Raw genomic sequence first — 17,323 nt, 5'->3', positions numbered from 1 at the left:
TCCCATATTTTTCATCGGCAGGGACTGGGAAACTGGTCAGAATTGAAGGAATGATGTATGTTGCTAAATACATGGAAATTCTTGAGGAAACCTTTTTCAGTCTTCCAGAAATTTGTTTGTTTCACAATAAAACATATTTTGCATCTTTAAAGTGGTAGGCATGTTCTGTAAATCAAATGATACAACCCCCCAAAAAATCTATTTGAATTCCAGGTTGTAAGGCAACAAAATGGAAACATGTGAAGGGGGGTAAATACTTTTGCAAGCAAATGTATGAAGTTGTGGGGGTGCATGATTGTGTGTGTACGCCCATCTCCAGAGGACCATGAAAGCCTGTGATATGTGTGTATGCAGTCACCCGTGTGTGTGGTGGGGCAGCTGGGTTATCATTACCTGTGGTCTTCAAAACACACACACATTCTACTATCACACTGACACCCCAACACAAATACACACACAACATACGTCCACACACACATAACTTGTGCCCACATACATACTGACGCCACATACAAACTCACACACACTCATCACATACCTGCTACTACTGTATATTTCTTATCCTGTTGCCTAGTCACTTGACCCCTACCTATATGTACATAGCTACCTCAATTACCCCTGCATATCACCTCGGTACTGGTACTGCCTGTATATAGCAATGTTATTTGACACAGACACTCACACACACAAACACACAGAGTCATGGACCAATTATGTCCCTCCAGTCACCTATTAAGATTTAGGGTATGAAAGGAGAGAGCATCTTTTTCTAGAAATGTGGAGTGAAAATGTCTACTATTTTTATATATCTCCATCTTTATAATATCCGGCAGATTGAATGGCTTCATATAAAGTGCCCTTGACCTTGGGGCTGGAGGCTGATACATCCTCATAACGTGAGACCAAAACTTTCAATGTGGTTGAGCCTGAGCCCTCTGCTAGCTCCAGTATTATCTGATAAACTGCATCCCAAAAAATGCTGGGTTGTTTGGATAACCCAGCTGCTGGGCTGCTGGCATTGGGTCACTTAGTTGGGTTGTTTTATTTTATTTTAAAACTGCTGGGTTATTGAGACATGACCCAGCAGGTCAGATCAGAAGACTGGAGGCATGGCTTTGAAGAAGCATTGTTTTCAGATAGTTATTTTTGGTCACCCGTGAGAATAAATGTCATTAAAGGTTCATCTGTTCTGTTATTGACATTTTATTCAATTAGCAGATAAGCTTATCCATACGTTATCATAATCCCCCCCATACTGGTTCCCCAAGGGAATTGAACCAACAACCCTGGCATTGCTCTACCAACTGAACCATCACATGTTAAGTAAGGTTGAATACTGACAAATATGGCTTTGTTCATAAAGAGCCTATGCATTTCACAATGTTTGGGATATGTAAATAATACATATCCTAACATTGTATCTCAAATAATAATGTCAGGAAATTTATATTAGAATTTGTAATGTGCTAAAACATTCAAGGAAATGGAAATGTGCAGTGTACAATCTTAACATGATGAACAAGAATGACATTTACTCTCAAGGGTGGCCAAAAATAACTATCTGGAAACCACGCCCCTAATAGGCCATGCCTCCTGGCCGACAGTTTTACAGTTAAAACCAAACCTTTTATGGGTTCATGGTAGAATCTTAATTTTCATTTTAACATTGTTATTAAGTTGGGTGTGTGCACATCATTATGTTTTAATGTCATAGGCCTACAAGTATGGCTTAACTGACAGACCACATAAAAAAACTCAATTTTAGAACTTGAACCAGATGTTTAAATCTTCAGAACCATGTGCTGCCTAACTCTATACATGTCTCTATGCTTATTTCTATCTTGCTTAACCTTCATTTGACCGAGAACATCATCGGCTCAGTTCTCTCCTAGTGATGAAACACCTGGTTTTCCACAGGGTATGTCCACTCACTCACTCACTCACTCCAGCCAGAGGCTAAGTATGTCCAGGCTAAGCTCCTGATACATTCTGACTTCTGTAAACAGCTTAAGAGCACTCACGTCATTTTAATTAGGGATTCATTTATTTGTCATTTAAAGATTCAGGTGAAGGGAAAGCAGTTTATGATCGATTGGAAAAAGGTTTACCTGCTTAACACATGAAAAAGGATATGAACAAGTTTTCAATTGAACTTGGCTCCAGGTAAAGAGAGAGCGAGAGAGAGAGAGGGGGGAGCATAGGACAGAGTGGGAGACAGGAGAAAGAGAGAGGGAGAGGATAAAGAAAGAGGTGAGAAGAGAAAGAGAAGAGAAAGGAAAGAGAGAAGAGAGGGCGAGAGAGGGACTGAGAAAGAGGGAAAAAAATAACAGGTTTGTAAATGGGGCAGAGTCAGGACGAGGTGGAACAAGAGGAGTGAGAGATACACTACCGTTCAAAAGTTTGGGGTCACTTAGAAATGTCCTTGTTTTTGAAAGAAAATCAAATGTTTTTGTCCATTAAAATAACATAACATTTGTCAGAAATACAGTGTAGACATTGTTAATGACTATTGTAGCTGGAAAAGGCTGATGGAATAGGCATACAGAGGCCCATTATCAGCAACCATCACTCCTGTGTTCCAATGCCACTTTGTGTTAGTTAATCCAAGTTTATCATTTTATAAGGCTAATTGATCATTAGGAAATCCTTTTGCAATTATGTTAGCACAGCTGAAAATGGTTGGTCTGATTAACTTCTTATGGCTGCCATCCCGTTTACGGGATAATTGTCATCGACAACCGCTGAATTGCATAGCGCCACATTCAAACAATATTACTAAAATATTTATAGTCATGAAATCACAAGTGCAAAATAGGAAAACACAGTTTAGCCTTTTGTTAATCCACCTGTCATGTCAGATTTTGAAAATATGCTTTACAGCGAAAGCAATCCAAGCGTTTGTGTAAGTTTACCGATCGCTCAACAAAACATTACGTACATCTAGCATCAAGTAGCTTGGTCACGAAAATCAGAAAAGCAATCAAATTAATTGTTTACCTTTGATGATCTTCGGATGTTTTCACTCACAAGACTCACAGTTACACAATAAATGTTCCTTTTGTTCCATAAAGATTATTTTTATATTCAAAATACCTCCGTTTGTTTGGCGCATTATATTCAGATATACACAGGAAAGAGCGGTCATGACAACGCAGACAAATTTCAAATAGTTTCTGTCATGTCCACAGAAACATATCAAACATTTTTTATAATCAATCCTCAGGTTGTTTTTAAAACACATAATCGATAATATATCAACCACAACTGTCTTTATCAGTAGGAGAGGGAGAGACAATGGCTGCCCAAACTCTGTTACGCAGAATTTTTTTTTTGCATATCCCAACTCCCCCTGAGACACTCTTTGAGTGGCTTCACGGCCAGAGTCTCTCTCTGTGTGTGTGTGTGTGTGTGTGTGTGTGTGTGTGTGTGTGTGTGTGTGTGTGTGTGTGTGTGTGTGTGTGTGTGTGTGTGTGTGTGTGTGTGTGTGTGTGTGTGTGTGTGTGTGTGCGTGTGTGTGCGTGCGTGTGTGTGCGTGTAACGTACCCATCTGACAGTCTGTTAAACATGTGATTTTTTGGGGAGGTAGAGAGGTGGTCGGTCGACCCAGGGAGAATGCCAGAGCCCGCCTGGGAGTCAATAGAACAGTGCGAGGAGGGATACCGGAGAATGGAGTTGGCAAGGTGTATGCGGCAACGCAGGCTTTTGGAAGAGCGTGTCACCAGTTCGGTGCAACCTGTACCAATCTCACGCATCAGGCCTCCAGTGCGCCTCCCCAGTCTAGTACGTCCTGTGCCTGCTCCTCGCACTCGCCCTGAAGTGCGCGTGTGTCACCAGTCCGGTACCTAGTCCAGAGCCTCCTGCGACGGTTCCCAGTACAGAGCCTACAGCGACGGTTCCCAGTCCAGAGCCTCCAGCAATTGTTCCCAGTCCAAAGCCTCCGGCAACAGTTCCCAGTCCAGAGCCTACCGCGACGGTCTGCAGCCCGAAACCTCCAGCGATGGTTCCCGGTCCGGAGCCTCCAGTGGGGGTTCCCAGTCCGGAGCCTGCAGCGGGGGTTCCCAGTCCGGAGCCTCCAGCGGGGGTTCCCAGTCCGGAGCCTCCAGCGGGGGTTCCCAGTCCGGAGCCTCCAGCGGGGGTTCCCAGTCCGGAGCCTCCAGCGGGGGTTCCCAGTCCGGAGCCTCCAGCAGGGGTTCCCAGTCCGGAGCCTCCGGTGACGATCCACGGTCCTGAGCCTCCGGCGGCAATCCACGGTCCGGAGTTTCCTGCGATGATACACAGTCCGGTTCCTCCGGCAACGATCCACGGCCCGGTTCCCCCTGCGACAATCCACGGTCCGGTTCCTCCGGTGATGATCCTCAGTCCAGAGCCGTCTGCGATGATCTACTGTCCAGAGTCCCCAGTGACGATCTACGGTCCGGAGTCCCCGGCGACGATCTACGGTCCGGAGTCCCCGGCGACGATCTATGGTCCTGAGTCCCCGGCGATGATCCATGGTTCGATTCCTCCGGCGATGATTCATGGTCTGGAGCTTCTGGCTATGATTCATGGTCCGGAGCTTCCGGCAACGATCGCCGCACCAGAGGCGTCACCGAAGTTGGCAGAGCCACGAGAGGAGCGGGGTCTGCGTTCTGCACCGGAGCCGCCACCAAGGGTAGATGCCCACCCGGACTCTCCCCTATAGGTTCAGGTTTGCGGCCGGAGTCCGCACCTTTGGGGGGGGTACTGTCACGCCCTGACCTTAGAGATCCTTTTTATTCTCTATTTTGGTTGGGTAAGGGTGTGACTAGGGTGGGTACTCTTGTTTTTGCATTTCTATGTTGGCCTGGTATGTTTCCCAATCAGAGGCAGCTGTCTATCGTTGTCTCTGATTGGGGATCATATTTAGGCAGCCTTTTACCACCTGTTGTTTGTGGGATCTTGTTTTTGTATTGTTGCTTTTGAGCCCGACAAGGCTGTAAATTTCGTTGGTTACTCTTTCTTGTTTTGTTGCTGGTTTTCATTAATAAAAATTATTAACATACTGCATCTTGGTCCGACCATCCTTACAATGAGGAACGTGACAGGTTGTAATGCAACAAAGGAAAAATGCCAAGGGGGATGAATACTTTTAGAAGGCACTGTAAGTGTTTAGAGACAGGCTAGTGTATTGTTAGGGACAATGATTGATATTATGAGCTTCTTTTGAGAAAAAAAGATCAGTCAACAAAGTGAATGGGCTGGGGGGCTGCAGAAGGTGTGAAAAGTATTAGGAGGATAGTTCTTACAAAAATTGAGAATTGAGTAGAAATGGCACTTCTCAATGGCTCCCATACACAACAATACACGACCAAAACCCGCTTCCTCATCTCGAAGACCTGTCTGTAAATGTCCCATTGACTTTTACAGCTAATTTTTGCCAATAGTAGCCCTTGGCAGGGGTATGTTTGTAGACATGTCTTTGTATTGTGTTTAAGAATATGCAGAGAGAAGAATAAGGTGGTTTTGTCATTACTGATGTTGATTTTATATCTTTCAGTGTCCCTTTCAGGATTCTGTCCCACAATCTTTTCGTGGGACGCTGGAGAAGATGGCTGACGTTTTACGTGTTCCTAACCAACTGTGCCATTTTGTTCGTTTTTTCGCGTTGTTTGGAACTTATTTTTTAAACTTATTTTGTACATAATGTTGCTGCTATCGTCTCTTATGACAGAAAATAACTTCAGGACATAAGAACAGAGATTACTCACCTCGACTGGAAGAATATTTTTTCTTTTAACGAGTCCGACGGGAAGGACTGCTTTCTCAGGAACCCAAATCCCCGTCATTTGCGTAAAGAAAAGACTTCCGAGAAGTCGTAGGCTGAATAAACTCCTACTGTCATCCATTCATTCCAACAAAATGGATGACCTACGATCAAGATTATACTACCTACGGAACATTAAAAACTGTAATATCTTATGTTTCACAAAGTCGTGGATGAACAACGACACAGATAATATAGAGCTGGCGGGATTTTCCATGCACCAGCAGGACAGAGAAGCTACGTCTGGTAAGACGAGGGGTCTGTTTGTCAATAGCAGCTGGTGCGCAATTAAGAGGTATTGCTCGCCCGAGTACCTTATGATAAGCTCTGGATCACACTATCTACCAAGAGAGTTCTCATCTATATTATTTGTAGCAGTCTATTTACCACCACAAACCGATGCTGGCACTAAGACTGCACTCAACCAGCTGTATAAGGCCATAAGCAAACAAGAAAATGCTAATCCAGAAGCGGCACTCCTAGTGGCCGGGGTCTTTAACGCAGGAAAACTCTCGACCATGTTTACTACACACACAGAGATGCATACAAAGCTCTCTCCCGCCTTCCATTTGGCAAATCTGACCATAATTCTATCCTCCTGATTCCTGCTTACAAGCAAAAACTAAAGCAGGAAGTACCAGTGACTCGCTCAGTACAGAAGTTGTCAGTGGAGGCAGATGCTACGCTTACAGGACTGTTCTGCTTGCACAGACTGGAATATGTTCCTCAATTCAACAAACGGCATTGAGGAGAATACCACCTCAGTCATCGGCTTCATCAATAAGTGCATCAACGACGTCGTCCCCACAGTGACCGTACGTACATATTCCAACCAGAAGTCATGGATTACAGCCAACATCTGCATCGAGCTAAAGGCTAGAGCTGTCACTTTCAAGGAGTGGAACACTAATTCAGACGCTTATAAGAAATCCTGCTATGCCCTCAGACGAACCATCAAACAAGCAAAGCGTCAATACAGGATTAACATTGAATCCTAGTACACCAGCTCTGATGCTCGTCGGATGTGGCAGGGCTTGAATACTATTATGGAATACCAAGGGAAGCCCAGCCGCGAGCTGCCCAGTGGTCAGAGACCTGGCAGTGTGGTGCCAGGACAACAACCTCTGTCTCAATGTGAGCAAGACAAAGGAGCTGATCGTTGACTACAGGAGAAGGTGGGCTGAACAGGCCCCAATTAACATCGATGGGGCTGTAGTGTAGCGGGTTCAGAGTTTCAAGTTCCTTGGTGACCACATCACCAACGAACTATCATGGTCCAAACACACCAAGATAGTCATGTAGACGGCACGACAACACCATATCCCCCTCAGGAGACTGAAAAGATTTGGCATGGGTCCCCAGATCCTCAAAAAGTTCTACAGCTGCACCATCGAGAGCATCCTGACCGGTTGCATCACCACCTGGTATGGTATCTGCTCGGCATAAGACCTCAAGTCGATACAGAGGGTAGTGCGTATGACCCAGTACATTGCTGGGGCCAATATTCCTGCCATCCAGGACCTATAAAATAGGCGTGTCAGAGGAAAGCCCCAAAAATTGTCAAAGACCTCAGTCTCCCAAGTCATAGACTGTTTTCTTTGCTACCGCATGACACAAGGTACCGGAGTGCCAAGTCTAGGACCAAAAGGGTCCTTAACAGCTTCTATCCCCAAGCCATAAGAGTACTGAACAATTATTAAAATGGACACTGGATTATTTACATTGACACACCCTCCATTTGTTTTTTACACTGCTGCTACTGGCTGTTTATTATCTATGCATAGTCACTTCACCCCTTCCTACATGTACAAATTACCTTGACTAACCGGTACCCCCTGTATATAGCCTCGTTATTGTTATTTATTTAGTTACTTTTTAATTATTTTTTACTTTAGTTTATTTGGTAAATATTTTCGTAGGTAAGGTCTACACGTTGTATTCGGCACATGTGACAAATACATTTTTATTTGATTTGTTCCAAGGTGTGTCCCATGCTCGTGTACTCAAAATGCAGCTGCTTTTGGGTATATTTCAGCAGGGCACTGTGGAAGGACTCGACTAACCTGAGTTTTACAGCGAGAAAGGGTAAAGAGAGAAAAGGGATGGTACTCTGTGGTCCTCTGCCTACCTCTACAGCCTACCTCTACTCACATGTAATTTCATAACACAAACACATACAAACACTTAGCTTCACTTTAGCTTCACATTGTGCAGAGCTAGAGGTGGAATCAGGTTCCCTACCACCTACAACAAAATACACAACAATTCACAATTTAACCACAGCACTAATTGTATTGATCTCTATTACACTGGCTGGCTTAGAACACCTAACATAGGCATTTTAAAATGATCAGCTAGCTAGCTAGCATCACTAAATTGGCATCAAGATTGCTAACCAGCTGAGAACCAATTTACCAACCATAGGCGATGTATGCACATAGTGGCACATCATTGCTACCAACATACAAACAGTAATGGAATGTTTTCCATGAAAGAGTGGAATGTATGGCCAACAAATTGAGCTACTGTCATTTGCTAAAGTTAGCTAGCTTATATTAGCTAACATAAGTCAAAGATAAAATTAACAAACAAACATGTTTACTCTGCTGAAGGTAGCTAGCTACCAGTCTAGCAGTGACTACCATGGCATAGATTCAATTGATTGGCAGTGTGTATCCAACAGATAGCTATACGAGTTAGCTAATGGCTTTCAGAGTTCAATACAGGACTTTAGCTAGCTAGCTAACTTAGTCCAGATAGGCTAGTAAAGCTAGCTAGCATTAGGTTACCTCTACCTGGCGTCGAAAACCCTTCAGTTCAGCCTGTAAGCATCATTCTTGATAGTTGCAAGCCACTGGCCGCATCAGGGTAAATCTCCAGTAGGTAGAGCATTGTTTACTTCGTTTGAAGTAAACAACGCAACCAAAAATCTAGTTTGTGGGCATGTCTGATCTAAACTTTTAACCCCCTAACCTATAACCTGACCCTGACCCTAACTCTAACCAGAAACCCCCTAGAAAGAGCTTTTTTCCTTGTGGGACCTGCATAATGTCCCCAATTGTTATGTCTGGTCCCCAAAAGTATTGTTAAACATGTCCACACACACACGCAGATACCTCTTCCTGATGAGTGGCTTTGCAGTAGCTCCATGAACTAGACCACTGCATTGCTGCTGACCCCACAGAAGGATTACAGGATATGTCGCCACTTTCCGCGCCATGCCACACTCTAAAGGACACTACCGTAACCTCTAAAGTCATAGGGACACAAACACACACACTCTCACCCTCTCACCCACATTCATTCTCAGTCACTCTAGTGACTTGGTTGTGGTTAAGTGAACTGCACTGTAAATGGTCAACCAGCGGGCCAACTGTTCGGTCATTCTCATGCATGGCCTCTCCCTGACCGCCACCATACTCCATGAGTCAGCCATCAAGACAGAAAGAGAGAGAGAGGAGGAGAAGCGAGAGAGACATACAGAAACCAGTGAGAATAGAGACTGAAAGCAAACCTGCCACCAACAGACACAATGATATGTGATCCTGTCTGTCTTAGTATTATCCATCCACATAGTCACGATCCCCTCTCTCTTACACACACACACACACACACACACACACACACACACACACACACACACACACACACACACACACACACACACACACACACACACACACACACACACACACACACACGTATTGATACACAACTGTACATGTGTGAAATACGACAAATATACACAGCCACCAAATGATTATTATTATCTTACACACACTAACACAGCTGTTGAATTACATCATGACACATCTCTCCAATCACAAAAACAATCAGATGCCCTGATGACTAATGCTCACTAATAACTGGAGTGGAGTGGGTTCGTGACAGTCTCTGTGTAGCAGATATGCTACTTGTAATGCTATTTATACAGTATGCTCTAACACAGAACACCAGAGCGACAGAGACCTTGCTCTGAATGGATGGTGAGTGGGCGAACTTAAGTTCAGCATACAGGCCTGTGTACACACAAAGAGAATGATCATACAGCATGAACTTGCTAAAGGAAACAGCCAGAGTTTCATAGTCTCCACCAAAAGTTACACATTTGCACCATTCTCACATAGACACATTCCACATTATTTTACGTGATGTTTTGTTGTTATTTGTTGAAAATCATGATTTTTTTTTTTATTGCAAATGGGCTCCAGCATTTGAACTAGTTATTTATGGGACATGGAATGCATTGCAATATAATAGAGAACATTATAAACATTGGAATGGGTACAGTTTGTAAACCCTGCTATAAACACAGGGAGAAAAAAAAAGAGGGAGAGAGTGGAAGAGAGGGAGAGAGAATATATGAAAACAGAGAGAGAGGAGATGTTTAATGAGAGGTGTATCTCTCTCTCCCTCTTCCCCTCTTTTTTTTCAGAGCAACATGCTCACAGCCACAATGAATCCATCAGTATCTGACAGGGCTAGTCATCCGAGACGATGGAAGCCAAACGCAAGCCCACAAGATCTGCCTTTAAACGCAATGTTTTACCAACAAACTTTCCCTGCCTGGAACACATTAAGGACCAAATAAATGTCCTGGGGCCGGGAAGGGGGGTGTATAGGGTGTGTGTGTTACATTTTCTAGGCTGTGGGAAGGGGTTGCGTGCCGTCAGCAGTGGAAAGCTGAAAATGGCATAAATGTGAAATGGGGTGTTTTTTTTAATTTATTTTGTATTTTTTCTTGGTTGGCAACGTTAGTATTGCGTCATGGTAATGGCTGACAGATTGACTGGCTGAGCTGGGATCCACCGAGGTGTAAAACTCAAGCGATCCTGCTCCACCAAACACATACATACACACACACACACACACACACACACACACATGACCGTATCTGGTCGCATTATTTTAAGACTCCATTTTTTTCAGTAGGCTTGGTTGGGCCTAATCAGGGATTAATGATACACCCATGGGAGCTAGTTTGACCTTTGACTCGGGCTAATGTAGACTCTGAAGCTGGAGGGGTGAGGGGTGGTAGGGGTGCTGGTTACGGATCCAGTGGGGGAGAAAAGTGTTCACACGTGAATCTGACCTCTCTCTTTCTCCCCACAAACAAAGACACATAGCTGACCTAGACAAAGTGTGTACCTGCATGTCCACACTGTCCACACTTTGTGGCTACTGGCCTTTTTTTTTTTTAAATACTGAGATTCAATCTGACAAACAAAAGGCCTGTGGACTTTACTTCTGCAACGTAAAACATTGGAATAGGTTCATCTTGAGTTGACAGAATAGAGACAAAGATGATCATAGCTAGTGATACTAGAGGTATGGAGATCCTGTATGACAGTCATTCAAACAGTCACAAAATGTCAAGATGATCTTGAAGAGATTCCATCCCATCCACTCAGAGAGCTCTCTAGTGGGTTTGTGAGAAACAGGTTATAAAAGATGTTGCCTATCAGAGACAAATAGACAGGACTCCTGTGACCTCTTTGTTGGTCTAATGTAACTCTGCCAACCCACACATCATCCACGCACACTTAAAAACGGCACTGGGATTCATTCCACACAATGTAATTCTGGAGGCTGAATACTTTATACTGGAAAAATGTACTGTTAAGGACCGTTCCACACTACTTATGTAACAATAACCATAACCTTCAACTCCATTACTATGTAATTGCTAGGTAATTATGCCAAATGAAATGTTGTTTTTATAGTAATTAAAGCATAAAGGACCCTAGTGTAAGAGCTGCTGGAATGCAAAGTCCTAATGATATATCAGTGAAATAAAGGCCCCAACAACCCCATACTGATTTCCATTTTCATTGCTCCTCCCGTCCCTCCCTTCTATTCTCCTAAATGATGTCCCACTAACCCTATGTCTTGCCCCCATTACCCCCATCTAGCCCCCTGACTCTGACTTTCAAGGTGGTGAAAGCCACCCCATAAACCCCTCTCTGTTCCAGGCATGCTGAGTGTGATGATTGTCTCTGAGTTATTGTGCCTTTGTCCTGGCTCAAGCCAAGCACAGACAAAGGGTTAATATAGGGCCCAACATTCCTGATCACAGCTGAAGGGAGGAGAGGTGGTCATCTTATAGTTACATTGAACAGGCACTTACAAATGTGTTAAATATTTTACGAATTAGAAGATGTGCACCGTTGTGCACAATTTTCAGGGACCAGTTTTGACTCGTGAGCACTACTTTCAGAACTATTGGCTGAAATTATACAAAACCTTTATAACGCATCGTAAAATAACACCTGGTGTCCAGATGTACACACCTACTAAAATAACCTCGCAGGGGGTCCAGAGAAACTGTGTTACTGAGGTTGGCTGACTCTCCAGAGATGTTTCTTCGACATAAATACTGGCAGCCCAGACGGACAAATTCAGATATCTGGTTACATTATCGCAGCTTTCAAGGCAAAGCAAACAAATGGAGGAAGACGTATGCTATTATCTCATGCTATGCACAATTTGTTACAGTAGCTCAGGACATTTCTTAAACCAAAAGTCTCTTTTCCACTGGAGATTGTGCATTTTCCCACTGTGAGAAATACACAAGTTAAATGAACTACATGGTCCAGCTTTGGAAAGCTACTCAAGTCTTTTCATTACAACCGCCAACAAACACCCCATGATGGCAGTGGGCTGTTTCTTACAGGACAGACATAATACAGAATGTCTGCTCTCTGCCAGAACCCTGCCATGCCTTTTAGAACCAGCCTGTCCTTGGACAGAACACCAACAATTTCATTCTACAGACACACTGCCACCGCAACGGGTGTAGAATTAACTGTGAAATGATTGCTTATACTGTAAGCCCTTTTCCCAATGATGTAGAGAGAGAAAAGAAAATCATAAAAAGAAAAAGAGGAACACAAGAGGAAGAAATTACACAGGAATGTAGCTAAAGTGTTTTCACAAAGTATTCACACCCCTTGACTTTTTCCCACATTTTATTGTGTTACAGCCTGAATATAAAATGGATAAACTTTTGATTTGTTGTCACTGGCCTACACACATTACCCCATAATGTCAAAGTGGAATGATGTTTTTATTTTATTTTATTTTTTACAAATGAATTTTAAAAAATGAAGAACCAAAATGTCTTCAGTCAATATTCAACCCCTTTGTTATGGCAAGCTTAAATAAGTTATGGAGTAAAAATGTGCTTAACAAGTCGCATAATAAGTTGCATGGACACATTCTGTGTTAACAGTGTTTAACATGATTTTTTAATGACTGCCTCATCTCTGTACCACACAGTTATCTGTAAGGTTCTTCAGTCGAGCAGTGAATTTCAAACACAGATTCTGCTTGAAAATCTATGTTAAGACCTGAAAATGGTTGAATAGTAATGATCAACAACCAAAACCAAATTTGACAGAGCTTGAATAATTTTGAAAAGAACAATGGGAGAAATGTTGCATTATCCAGATGTGAAAAAAAAGCTCTTAGAGACGTACCAAGAAAGACTCAAAGCTGTAATCACTGCCAAAGGTGCTTCTACAAAGTATTTATGTATTTATTTATGTAAATTAGATACCTCTGTATTTTATTTTCAATACATTTGCAAAAATGTCAAAAAACATGTTTTCACTTTGTCATTATGAGGTATTCCTGTCAGGAAGTCCATGATCACCACCATCGTCCAAAATGTCCAGTATTTCTGTGTTCATATTTCAGAACAATGTACGGATTCTTTAGGCATTCAGAATAGTGAAAAAATGCATGCTGAGGGAAAATGATTACTAACCCAAACACAGTGGGGAACAATGGGCCTTCTATGCCATCAGAGAAGAGCTAAGGATTTATAAAATAATGATTATAATAATAATTATACTATTAATTTCTATAATGTTCATATTTTTTCAGTTTTTGTTGGAAAGGAAAGTCTTGAGCTGGTGCACACATGAATAATAGTCTGTTCAAATCCAGGCTGTATCACATCTGGCCATGATTGGGAGTCCCATGTGGAGGTGCACAATTGGCTCAGTGTTGCCAGAGTAGGCCATCACTGTAAATAAGAATTTGTTCTTAACTGACTTGCGTAGTTAAATGAAGGTTACATAAAAAAAAAAAAAAAAAAAAAAAAAAAAAAAAAAATATATATATATATATATATATATATATATATATATAACTAGCTTTTGTTGTCGGCTAGATACCAGCAGCTGCAGCAGGTATTATTGTTGCCAATTTGTTAGCTTCTCCCTTTTCAAGTACAACTTTTAACAATAAGTGAAGTCTCAAATTATCATCATTTGGTGAGTGTGATACATTGTTACATTTAAAGTGGAACTGACAGCATTTTAGCAACATGAAATCTTTTTAAAATCTGTTCATACACACCCCCAGAAACAATATGACACTTGAAACGTTTTTTTTTTTCTTCTGACAAGCGACCACTGAGATAGGGTCATTTTCACGTTTGATAAATTATTGGAATGTTTAGGAATTACGTATATACATTTACATTACATTTAAGTCATTTAGCAGACGCTCTTATCCAGAGCGACTTACAAATTGGTGCATTCACCTTATGACATCCAGTGGAACAGCCACTTTACAATAGTGCATCTAAATCTTTTAAGGGGGGTGAGAAGGATTACTTTATCCTATCCTAGGTATTCCTTAAAGATACTTAGTATACTAAGGCATTTGCGAACATTCTATAGCAATATAGAGTGGGAAAGTGGCTGTGCATTTGGAGAAGTAATAGAAACTGCAGTAAATAAAACGGAATAAAAACATCTGTCTTGTCCAGGACCGGAGTCTACACAGACCGGTGCGTTATAGCCAATCAGAGCTACAGTGGACCTTCATACAAACAAGCCATTTGCCACACGGGCCTGCAATCATTCACTTTCAACTGGATTGTATTTTTACAGGCAACAGAACGTTATTATACGCCCCGAAATACACCTGAATGGATTTCTGCAAATATGTAAACACCACGAGAGTCCTCTTACGTTTTGGGAACTTTACAGTCCTATTGATCAAACAACCATGAAAATGTAGTCTCTGTCCTTCAGTTATGCACATCACAACAACAAGACTAACAACTAATGCTAGCGAGAGCAAGATGAGTTACAATCTAACGAGGGAACATTAGAATAAACCCTCTCAAAAGCTTTCCGATCTTAAAGCAAGCGCATCTACTCACGACCACAGCCATAAACACAGTCCAGTACAAAATAAAATAACTCCTGTGTAGAGTACAGGAGTTATGCACATTAGAATCCTACTATGTTTTGCCCTGAACAAAATCTCTGGCCTATATTGTTTTGCTTCGGTATGTTGCAAGTGGCTAATAATGCGTTGATTCGATCACAATTGCAACAGTAAAGGAAAACTTTTGTAGTGTTAACTAACTGGGGAAAAAACACCAGAAAGTTGAGTGAAGTTCAATCTTGTGCTTCTCTCCATGGGGCCTAAAATGAGGACATCTGTACTCTCTATTGAAGTAAATACCTAGGCTTTACTATGGGCTCTGGGCAAAAGTAGTGCACTATATCTGAAATGGGGTGCCATTTGGGACACAGCCATGTAAAAGTCCATGACACTCAACTATATCAGGAAAGAGAGAAGGGCGGAGAGATTATAGCTCAGGTCCAAAAAGGCAGTGTCCTACCTGGGGCTGCCTGCATTTCCACCAGTCCCCCGGCTGCAATCAGGGCCTCCATGATCTTCACATGGTGCTCTGGGTTTACGTCCGCACTGCAGGGAGAGGGACAGGCAGGGTCTGAGGTCAAATGAAGGGACAGATATGTCAAGAGTTCAAGCACGAGGAGAACACGGTCACGGATGTAAATATATGAGAGAGAGAGAGAGAGAGAGAGAGAGAGAGAGAGAGAGAGAGAGAGAGAGAGAGAGAGAGAGAGCCATCACAGCAGCAAGATTTGTGACCTGTTGCCACGAGAAAAGGGCAACCAGTGAAGAACAAACACCATTGTAAATACAACCCATATTTACGCTTATTTATTTTATCTTGTGTCCTTTAATTATTTGTACATTGTATATATATATATATATATATATATATATATATATATATATATATATATATATATATATATATATATATATATATATATATATAATATGACATTTGTAATGTCTTTACTGTTTTGAAACTGTTGTATGTGTAATGTTTACTGTTAATTTTTGTTGTTTTTCACTTTATATATTCACTTTGTATGTTGTCTACCTCACTTGCTTTGGCAATGTTAACACATGTTTCCCATGCCAATAAAGCCCTTGAATTGAATTGAATTGAGAGAGAGAGAGAGAGAGAGAGAGAAAAGAGAGAGAGAGAGAGAGAGAGAGAGAGAGAGAGAGAGAGAGAGAGAGAGAGAGAGAGAGAGAGAAAGAGAGAGAGAGAGAGAGAGAGAGAGACAGAGAGAGACAGAGAGAGAGAGAGACAGAGAGAGAGAGAGACAGAGAGACAGAGAGAGAGAGAGAGAATGTCATTCTTCTTATAACCATAACATCCATAAGTATGGTTGAGCTGCAGTAGTAAATGGAACCAATTGGCTTCTTCTGGAAATAGTATCTTGGTTAACGAACCAGATCACAGGAGTGAAGGAGGAAAAGGAGGAAGTGGGGGATTATGAGGGGAAAAGGCCCAGATCACACCATAGGATGGTAAGCTAATGTCTCAGGCAGACAGACTCCTCTGGTTCTCCTCTCTCTCCCGCCTTCCCTCTCTTGCCTGGTACTGGGTCAGAGAAAGTGTTGATTTACTTATGTATTTATTTCCTATAATTCAAGTCCTGTGATGGATACATATGTGACCTCTCTCTCTGAGGAAGCTGATGAACTCTCTATTTTTGCCTGCCGTGCGGTGCTCTCACGACAGTAGTTTGACAGGCCACAACTCTGACATGAAATACAAGTGCGGAAGAGAGAGATTATGTTATGTTTACGCTATGGTTACTATGTACAGTAAACTATATGGTGACATTTGCATGCAAACACAACACTAAACGCACTATTTACAGTACCCTGCAGATGACTGGATCACATGTTCATCTTCCTTCCACAGTTAATCTGATTTCAACAACTATTGATCTTGAACTACTTCTACGACCTACTACTACTTAACACTCTATAATCTCTGCTGTCAGAATTCTCTGCCTGGCCTAGAGCTAAAGGGTTAAGAAGACTTCCTCCCTGCCCTGCCGTTCCTATCTACTTTCGATCCAATGAGTTTACGTCTGAGTACCAAATGGTAAAAGCAGTGGTGGGCCGTCAGGGCCAGCAAGGCTTTCTCTGCTGGCCTAAACATCATCAGAATATATATATACCAGTGGTGGGCCGTCAGGGCCAGCAAGGCCTTCTCTGCTGGCCTAAACATCATCAGAATATATATATACCAGTGGTGGGCCGTCAGGGCCAGCAAGGCCTTCTCTGCTGGCCTAAACATCATCAGAAAATATATATATATATATACCAGTGGTGGGCCGTCAGGGCCAGCAAGGCCTTCTCTGCTGGCCTAAACATCATCAGAATATATATATACCAGTG

General features: G+C 42.3%; 1 protein-coding gene across 2 annotated transcripts in view; it reads right to left on the bottom strand.

Annotated features, from left to right (window-relative positions):
- LOC118358628 (phosphatidylinositol 3-kinase regulatory subunit gamma) overlaps window positions 1-17,323 on the bottom strand; it is a 280,295-nt gene that overhangs the window by 123,785 nt on the left and 139,187 nt on the right. For both annotated transcript variants that reach the window (XM_052480125.1, XM_052480126.1), the window contains exon 8: window positions 15,429-15,514. In XM_052480125.1, coding sequence (XP_052336085.1) covers window positions 15,429-15,514 — 86 coding nt within the window. The remainder of the gene's footprint in view (window positions 1-15,428; window positions 15,515-17,323) is intronic.

Source organism: Oncorhynchus keta, chromosome 26 (assembly GCF_023373465.1).
Source record: "Oncorhynchus keta strain PuntledgeMale-10-30-2019 chromosome 26, Oket_V2, whole genome shotgun sequence".
Lineage (NCBI taxonomy): Eukaryota > Metazoa > Chordata > Actinopteri > Salmoniformes > Salmonidae > Oncorhynchus > Oncorhynchus keta.
Note: the sequence above shows the minus strand (reverse complement) of the source record. Positions and strands in the feature narration are given on the sequence as shown.